Source organism: Myodes glareolus, chromosome X (genome assembly GCF_982192425.1).
Source record: "Myodes glareolus chromosome X, mMyoGla1.1, whole genome shotgun sequence".
Classification (NCBI taxonomy): Eukaryota; Metazoa; Chordata; class Mammalia; order Rodentia; family Cricetidae; genus Myodes; species Myodes glareolus.
In genome coordinates, this window is record NC_142053.1 from 28,484,652 (window position 1) to 28,494,857 (window position 10,206).

At 45.5% G+C, this 10,206-nt stretch overlaps 1 protein-coding gene across 1 annotated transcript; it reads left to right on the plus strand.

Moving 5' to 3' along the window:
* The first annotated feature begins 552 nt into the window (after window positions 1-552).
* Window positions 553-864, plus strand: LOC125410671 (histone H4-like). The gene has a single exon (XM_048450303.3). It carries the CDS (start codon window positions 553-555, stop codon window positions 862-864), a length of 312 nt encoding a protein of 103 aa, XP_048306260.1.
* The last annotated feature ends 9,342 nt before the right edge of the window (window positions 865-10,206 follow it).

Below are 10,206 nucleotides of genomic sequence, written 5' to 3' on the forward strand. Positions count from 1 at the left end.
TGATCAAACTGACCTCATTAGCTAGGCGTGGTGGCTCACACCTGCAATTTCAACACTTTGGAGTTCAAGGCCAGCCTTGCCTATGTAGGAGTTACAGGTAAGCCTGAGTTACAGAGTAAGAGCCAGTCTCAGAAACAGAAAAGGAAGGAAGAAGGAAGGAAGGAAGGAACATATGAACAAAGGAGCAAGGGAAGGAGAGAAGGAAGAAAAAGAAGAAAAGAAAAAGAAACATTGGCATCACCGATGAAACAGATACAGAAGAAATAAATGTGAAGCAGAGACGCCTTGTTCCAATGTAGTCAGAAAGTGCCACAAGCTCAAAATGCTAATGGGAAAGACAGCTATAATCTTCAAGAGGAATTCTCCTTTTGTTATAAAAGACCCAAGCTATGCATGCTATCAATGTGTTTCACATTAAAGAAGTTAAACAACTAAATTCGGCCTCTGACCACAGTATAACTTCTGTCATTGGAAGAAAATCTTCTAAAGGACACACTTGTGTCAGCTTAAGAAATTGCAGTCACAAGCTAGTGTCTCGAGACCACAGTCACCATGTGTGGTAGAGGAAAGGGTGGAAAGGGCCTGGGCAAGGGTGGTGCCAAGCGCCATCGCAAGGTTCTGCGCGGCAACATCCAGGGCATCACCAAGCCTGCCATCCGCCGCCTGGCCCGACGCGGTGGTGTCAAGAGCATCTCTGGCCTCATCTACGAGGAGACCCGCGGTGTGCTGAAGGTGTTCCTGGAGAACGTGATTTGGGACGCCATCACCTACACAGAGCACACTAAGCGCAAGACCGTCACCGCCATGGATGTGGTCTACGCACTCAAGCGCCAGGGCCGCACCCTGTATGGCTTTGGAGGCTAGACTGCACCGCCACTGCCTCATTACCCATCCCTAAGGGCCCTTTTTAGGGACCCCCCAAAAAACAAAACAAAACAAAAAACAAACAAACAAAAAAAAGAAATTGCAGTCAGTGGAACTGGAGAGATGGCTCAGTGGTTGCCACGGACCGGCTCAGGGGAGCCACTCAGACTGTGGGAGAAGCAGGGTCTTGGTACACAGGAAGGCACAAGTTCAGTGAATGACAGACAGACACAACACACAAGAGAGTGGTTGGAATCTGCTGCGATTTTACTGAATTCGTGTTTTCATTATATAGTATTCAAACGAAGAATAAATCAGAAGATCATGTATCATTGGTTGGCACAGCATGAAAGCCTTTTTTAGTTACATCAGCGATTTTTAAGAAAAGCATATTATCAGGGACAGGTCTTAGACATAAAGCATCCTTAGAAGAGGAAATTTTGTTCTTGGGAACGTAAACCTCAGACAAGTGGTTTCTTCTTATTAACAGAAAGTTTCTGTCTCATTATCGCTATCATGGCCCTTCCTCTTTCTAACCCTTTCTTTATCTCATCTAGTGACCAAATATACCTAACAGCTCTCTGCATCTGCTGAAATATACTTTCTTGTACCTTCTTATGCAGCGGACACCATAGGGGTTGGGATCTAGCAAGCCTATTCACAAAGTTCAGAGTATAATATAATAGTCTTTGTCCATCAACATTAACCCATCTATTCCCTTGCTCATCACACACCCCGTGTATGACAAGGGTTCTGCTGTAGTCTTATACATTCCCATACTGTGCTTCCCTATCCCAGAGCTGTTCCTGAAGAGATAATCCTTGTCTTGTAGATGTATAGAATATCATTACTATGAAAGAGATTGTGCAAAGCCCATATCCCGCATAGCTAGCTAATCGAGAAACCCGTCTATGCCTCAAGAGCCACCAATACCGGGCCATCTGCCATTGACTTCCAGGGAGCCTGGTCCCATAGGACATGTAGCTCCTGTCCAGCATAATGACATATGTCATGTCACACAGACGACACTGGAGTTGATGTGGCAAGTGGTTAAGAGCACTGACTGTTCTTCCAGAGGACCCGGGTTCAATTCCCAGCACCCACATGGTAGCTAATAACTGTCTGTAACTCCAAGATCTGACATTCTCACACACACATGCAGGCAAAACACCAATGTACATAACATAAGAATAAATAAATTATTTTTAAAAAAATAAGGCACGGTGGTGCACACCTTTAATCCCAGCACTCGGGAGGCAGAGACAGGCGAATCTTTGTGAGTTCAAGACCAGCTCTGGTCTATAAGAGCTAGTTCCAGGACAGGCTCCAAAGCTACAGAGAAACCCTGTCTCAAAAAACCAAATAAATAAATAAATAAATAAAATAATAAAAAGCTTCAGTATAGTTGATTAAAGCATTGTAAGAGTTACACATAGGAAACTGGTACTTACATAAGATTGACTATGTAAAATGAAATCTCAATTCTTTGTTGGTGGTGTTATTTATTTGTATGCCTGTTTGCTTTGGGTTTTTGAAACAGGGTTTCCTTTTTTAGGTTTATTTAACTTTTTATTTTATGTGCATTGGTGTAAAGGTGTCAGATCCCCTGCAACTGGATCTGTAGACAGTTGTGAGCTGCCATGTGTGTGCTGGGAATTGAACCCGGGTCCTCTGGAAGAGCAGTCAGTGCTCTTACCCACTGAGCCATGTCTCCAGCTCCCTAAGACAGCGTTTCTTTGTGTAGCCCTGACTGACCTGGCACTTGCTCTGTAGACCAGGCTGGCCTCAAACTCACAGAGATCTGCCTGCCTCTGTCTCCCAAGCGCTGGGATTAAAAGCATGCATCACTACTGTCTGGCACTGAATATCTCTATTCTTAAGAAACACACATAGGAGAGATGGTTCACTGATTCGGAGCAAGTGCTGCTTTTTCAGAGGACCCAAGTTTAATTCCCTCTAACTCCAGCTCCAAGGGCATCTGACCCCTCTGACTTCTGTGAGCACCTGCATTCCCATTCACAGACAGACAGACAGACAGACACACACACACACACACACACACAAAATCTTTAAAATAATAAAAATAAATATTTTTTAAAAGAAACACATATAGAAGAATAGGGGTAAAGGACCATAATATATACAACTTACTCTCTAATGTCTCTAAAAATTGTGTGTGTGTGTGTGTGTGTGTGTGTGTGTATGTGTAGGATACATATAAAATGCATATACAGTGTGTATGTATTGCATGAATGTGTACACACACATAACATAAATACAACACACATTCATCAAATGTATATACATGCTTATGTGAGTGTATCTATTTGTGGCCTTATTTATATTTCTATTATCATGTCTGCAAAGTGAACAGAACGTGTAAACACAGATGGCAAAGACAATGGGATTAAATGTTAACAGAAAGTGACCATAGGAAAGATTATGAGGTGTACCTTATACTGTTTTAAGCCTTGCAATGTTTTGTAAATTGGAATTTGTTCCTAATTAGAGGATCTTTAAAACATAGCCAGACATGGGCTACAAAGGTTCTGGGTATGAAGGGAATGAATAGGGTGAAATGCAAATAAGCTGGGCAGAAGGGCAGAAGGGCAGAAACGGCCAGATCTCTGTGAGTTTGAGGACAGCGTGGTCACCATAGCTCCAGGCTGGCCAGGGCTACACAGTGAGACCTTGTCTTATGGAGGAAAAATGAAATCAAACAGAAAAATGGAAACAGTGAGGAGATCCTGGAGGTTGCTACACCATGGTCAAAACCTGAACCTCTGGAACATTCTATGGTTCAAGGGAAGGGCTGCCTCAGAAGATGAACAAAGCATCCCAGCCGGGGCAAAGGGTGCATTGTGATCATTTTCTCAATACCTGCCCTGTTTGAGGCATATCACACTGGAGGTAGCAAGATAGGGAAGGCACAATGGGCCAGGCGGTGGTGGCACGCGCCTTTAATCCCAGCACTCAGGAGGCAAAGGCAGGAAGATCTCTGTGAGTTCGAGGCCAGCCTGGTCTACAGAGCGAGTTCCAGGACATCCAGGGCTGTTACACAGAGAAACCCTGTCTCCAAAAACAAAACAAAAACATTTATTTTGAAACATAATCTTGCCAAGTTGCCCAGGCAGGCCTTGAACTCATGATCCTCCTGCCTTAACTACTTGAATGCTGAGATTGCACATGGGTGCCATCACAACTAGCTCTGGCCAGTGATTTTACAGCATCACTTTATTATTATCCATAATCATAAGGACAATGAGAATCAAAGTTCCAGACACTCAAATGCAGAGTCATGACTTTCTGTAGACCCCTTAGGCCTCCACTCTTCCAAATGCCCTGAAACATTGGCAAAGGCATGTGCTGGAAGACCGTGTGAAGGCTGGGTTGCGTGTGTTGGGTTGGTCTTGGCAGCCAGTGAAGGGCTTCTAATTTCTGCTGAGGTTTGAGGCTTGCCTTTTGGAGCATCGCTGACCCCTTACCATCTGCATCCTCACCCTGCTCACTTCCCATCCTGTGTGCTGCCTAGAGGGCAGCGCCACCCTCCCAGCTGCACAGGATGTTCTCGGACTAACGCCAAGAGCGAATCACGCCCAATCAGCACTTCCGCCACTCTCCGGAGACACCCGGTGCAGTAGTGTGCCTGGGAGGGGAAAGACTGGGAGAAAAAATTATTGGCACCTGAACTTCCTGGTTACAGAGCATCTGGCTCATAAAAACCTGATTGTGTGTGTGTGTGTGTGTGTGTGTATGTGTGTGTGTACTAGTGAGTGTGTGTGTGGGGGGGGGTGTTGAGGTTCCTCTTCCTCAAAGAGTTAGTAGTGAAAAAGGGTCTAAAATGACAAGATGAAGGCTCCCCTGCAGGACTCACACCATTGCTTGTGCTTTGCCAAAAAGAAATCCTGACTTGCAGCCAGGCCTGGCCTGGTTGATTCATTCAGTCACCAGGGGCTGATCTTTGTACTGAGTGCTGTGTAGGGTGGAGCTGGGGACTATGCCAAGGGAGAGCTTTCAGCCTAGGTGCCAACACTGAGCGCTCATCTGGGCAGTAACCTGGCCTGAACTGCACATGGAGTCTTCAAGTAGACAAAGTTCATACAAAGCCCTCACACAGAACATGGCCAGAATGCTGGGTGGTTTTCCACCAAGAAACATTAGGCCAATCCTGACTCAGTCAGCAAGAGGCCCAGCTATAGATCCCAAACCTCATGGTTACCCACTCCTTCAGCCAAACATAACCAAGGCCTGACATGTAGACTCGGACAGACATGGTGGTTTGTACCTGTAATTCCAGCACCTGGGAAACTGAGACAGGAGTGCTGTGAATTCCAGGCCAGCTTGAGATACAGAGCGACCCTGTTTCTACACAGCAAAAATGAAATAGAACAAAAAGGTACTCTCCAAGGGCAAACATGGAAACACCCTCAGAAGTAGGTTCCTGGGCTCTGGGTAACGCCTTTGAACCAGAAAAAGGACTCGCATACTTCCTCCCCTGTGCCCTATGGTCTTCAGTACTTCTAGCCTCTCTGGAAAGCCTTCAGCAATCAACTACAGCCCAGCCTGGAGCAGAGCCAAGCCGACAAAGGGCTAAGCCGCTGCGCTCTCAACTTCCACCTACATCTTTCTTCTTCCCTTTAGGCTTGAGGGCTTGCCAGATATGCCCTCCAGAACCAGGGCAAGTGTCTTTGACCCAGTCAGAAAGGGACCAGAAACCTATGAGAGGGAGGACCACTGGTGCCAGTTGATGCCCAGCACCCTCATATAGGGTGGCAATGTTGCCCTGGTGCCAGCTAAGGTGAACTCTAGAATCTAAGCCCTGTCATCTAACGCAGTTGGCTGAAGGGGCGTGAATGAGTGGTGATGGGAAGTTGGAGCAGGAAGGAGGGTCACTGGGGATCCAGGAAAGCAGTTGGCTCGGAGTGTGCTTCGTCCTCCTGACCCATGGCAACTGATTGCTATTTTTCAGAAATCGTGTTAACCAGTTAAACATAGTTTATATATTGGTTAAAGATACACGAGGGCGGGAGAGATGGCTCATCAGGTAAAGTGTTGGAAATGAGAGCTCGAATCTCCAAAACCCATGTAAATGTTTTGGTGGGCCACCTGGAGTCCCAGTACACAGAAGTCAGAGACAGGAACAAGTTGGCTCACCTGACTAGACGAGCCTGTGTGCTCTGGGTTCAGTGCGAGCCTCTGTCTCTATGTATTCAATACAGAGAAACTGAGGAAGGCATCAGATGTCAACCTCAGGCCTACACACACACACACACACACACACACACACGCTCCCACACAAATGCAAACATGTGTTTACACATGCACAGATACCACATATACATATGTAATAAAAGAAGAAAAATCCATGGAATTGTTTGGGAAAGTACTTCAACAGCACGTTCAAGGCTCAATCTCTAGTGTAAAAATAAAAAAAACCAAAAAAATATAAAACTAAAGTCTTATTGAAAACTAAGATTATTAATATTCCCAACTTATCACTTCCTAATCATTCTAGCATAGTGTCTAATTATCTAGATATCTGAAATTATTTACACCATGATGCCTGAGAGTTGGAATGTATACTGGTGGGCAATCACCTCTTTTTTAAACGTCACATTGAAGAGGGCAGTTTGAAATCAGCGACGGTAGTAAGATTTAAAGCTCAGAAATCAGCAAGCACTATAAACCAGAACCTGACCCAATGCTCTGCCAGCAAAATCTAAGAAAGTGATGGGGGAACATTATTCAGACTAAACCGAAAGGCTTGCCATGTGTTTAATACCCTGAATAAAACAACAAGAAAGAAGAGGAAATTGGCATACACTGTTTGAAAACCATTAGCCTAGTTAGCAAAGAAATCACCCCATTGTCGACAAATGATGTTCCGCCATCTTCATCAGTGCACACATAAACACAGCACCAGCCAATATTCTCTCTGGAACTGTATCGGTCTATTGCAATTACAGAGAAATGAGCCGGCAAAAAATGGAAGCATTCTGTGAGAATCCATTTGTTATACAAAATGCATAACAAAGAATATCACATGCTTACTATATGAGATTTGTATATTATCCATCTGGTATACCAACTCCATTTGTGATTATGCACACACATACATACATAGATTTTCCCCCAAGAGAGCTGACTGTTAAACATTTAGAAGCACTGGATAAGCCCAAGGTTCAAAACCACTTTGGCACCAGAAATACAAAGTTCAAAGGTCCTAGAGGTATTTCAACCCTGACCAAAACTAGAGAGGACAGACATGTGAGGAGAAAACACGTGTGTGTGTATGCGCATGTGTGTGTTGATTTTTTTGAGACAGAGTCTCACTATATAGCCTTGACTAGCCTGGAACTCATTATATAGACCAGGGTAGCCTCAAATTCATAGACGAGTGTGTGTGTGTGTGTGTGTGTGTGTGTGTGTGTGTGTGTTTAAAGCAACAGATGAACACTTTTTAAAATGTCACTAGGCTGTAAAACCCAAGAATGCAGAGACTTTGCCCTTTTTATTCCTTGCAGTTCCTTTGGCACCAAACTGGTCCTTGGCAGACTCCATGAAAGGCAAGGACCCTTTCCATTTTTCTCGAAAACTAAATGAAACACAATGGTTCTCCTAGTCAACTGACTTTGCTCTAACTTCATCACAATGTCACCCAGAAATGGCCCTGATTGGAGAGCCAGGCCTGTCCTTGCTAGCCTAGAAACTGCTACAGCCCAGGACCCTTGCTCTAGGTGACAGCGCCCCGACTCTCTCAGCCTGACCAGTGGGTCCCCTGTGGAAAGTCTGATGGCTCTTCTGAAGGCAAGTCACCTGAACAACAGAAGGCCTCCACCTCCTAACTCGGCATGGGACACATCACTCTTGTCTAACTGCTAGCTGCAGCCTGTCTAGATGAAAGAAAAGAAATCAGGGGAGGATTGCAAGGAAGGTAATGGGGAAGTCCAGAAAACCTTCATCAAAGTGAAAGAGGTCGAGCATCCACCGGACTGCCTGACCACAAACTTCTGGCCTTTCCAATATCGTAGAGAGACCTTGAACAAGTTGCTGCGCCTTTCTGAACCTGGGTCTGCTTATTTGGGATGTGATAAAGGGGTCTACTCCAGAAGGCTCCACCCTCCAGTGTTGCCATGAGAGCGTTACTGCTACCATAGGCGCCGGTAACCTGAGAAGAGAAAGAATTACGATTCTTGAAACCACTTGAAACTTGGGAGAGGAGGGTTTTGAATAACAGAATTTCTCTTTTAGGGGAAGCAAAAGCATGTGTGAGACGTCCCTCTTGGTGAGGCAGCCTGAAAGGATGCTGTAGCTTCTGAAAGCCATGGATAAATTCCCTTTGGCTCACTAAGGGTCTCAAGGATGGTGCTTGGGACTGTGCACCCATGGTGCAGCCCTCGAGAAGTGTAGCTTCTTCCTTCTGTATTTGCTTACATTTCACCTTGTGTGTGTGTGTGTGTGTGTGTGTGTGTGTGAGAGAGAGAGAGAGAGAGAGAGAGAGAGAGAGAAAGAGAGAGAGAGAGAGAGAGAGAGAGAGAGAGAGAGAGAGAGAGAGACAGTGAATGTGTGAAGAACAGAAGACAACTTTCAAGAGTTGACTACCACATTCACTCTTGTTTGAGGCAGGGTCTTTCTTGTTTCTCTGTATTGCTGAGTATTCCACACTAGCTGACTGACCAGTTTCTGGATAACTTTCCTGTCTCTGCCTCTTGAGTATATTGCAGGTGTGGGCCACCCCTCCATATGTTTTATGGTGTTCAGAGGAACACTTACGAAAGTGATAAAGCAAGCATTGCTGAACCCTGGCTCTCCAGCAGAGCCTCCTTAATGACAGTTCCCTCCTCCCACTTGTTTGTTCAGGACGCTTCCACCTGCCTATGACTGTGAGTCTAAGTTCATGGCCTGACCTTCAAAGAGAAGGTGTCATTAAAACAACATTTGCTACGTGCCAGGCACTGGGCCTAAACGTCACATCCACTTGAGCCTGGTAGCAGCCATAGGTAGGACAGGCACCCAAAAATGGTTGTTTCAATGAACAAATAAATACATCTTCAGAACAACTTAAAAGCAGATATTATTCTTCGTGTCACCAGTGGGAGATGGGTGCTTGGAGAAATTAGCCAAGTTGCCAGAGGATCCACTTAATACGACTCAGGATCCAAATCCAGATCTTTGGGATTCTAAATCCAGAGGATGTTATTCTGTGGCTCTTCAAGCTCTGGGCCAGCAGACACAGCAGTATGATATCGTGGTTCATTATTCCCAGGGTGATGCAAGAGCCTCCGAGGAAGAGGACCAGTATGCCAGCTCCTTCCCCTATTGGCACTGCCCTCCACAGGCGGCTCATTATACTCTAGGGACCAAAAGATCAAAAGGAATTTGCACAGACTTCCTGGCACCAGCAAATCCTTGGCCACCCACCACTCTGGAATGTGGAAGAACCTCCTGGAAGTCCTGGTCATATCAGAGGTTACTTTCAGGAAGCCACTGTGACAGAGGACTCCCTGCCTTCCATTGTAGTGGGAGGTTGCTTGTTGGTTCCCTGCCGCCCAGCTAGTTTAGATCCGAAATAGTATCTAGAATTTCTTTTTAAGCCCTCTCAGGTTTTATGCCACCGTGCAGGCCTTTCTGTGCCCACTCTGCTCCTGTGGGACCTACTGACCTCTTGTGGGCAGAGTATAAATTCACTAAGTTGGACAGCCTTCCAGCACTGGAACGCAGCCAAGTGCCCTTTTGTACGAGAAGCTAGCTATCCCTAGTCAGTTGGAGTTGGCTCTGACAGTGCTGGACTTGGTTAGTCTCTCGATTTCATGGCACCTTGGCTTCCTCACCTGTAAAATAGGCGTGCACAAAGACTCCAGACCTACTTTAAAATGCAGGAAGTCTGGGAATATAGCTTGGTTGGTAGACTGGCTGCCTAGCATGCATGAAGCCCTGAGTTGGATCCCCAATACTACACACAATGGATGTGGGTGTTCACATCTATCATCCCAGCACTCTGGGGCTTGGAAGCAGGACAGTCAGGAGTTCAAGGTCGTCCTTGGCTAGATAGTGAGTTTGAAGCTAGCCTGGGATATATGACATCCTGTATCAGAAAGAGAAAAAGGAAGGGGGAAAAACAACAACAATAAAAAAGCTTGAACACATGGAAATTTGTGGAAACATTCAAGATTTCAAGGCCTCAGTTAGACACTCATGACATCCTTGGTATCTGATCATCATTATTAGGGATTCTGTAACAGTGCTACCTTTTCTCGGGTCACAGAACACACAGAAAATATGTGTCTAGCAAAACTGAATTAGAGAGAAAAGTCTGAGGTAGGTGAGAGAGCTGGTGCCTTC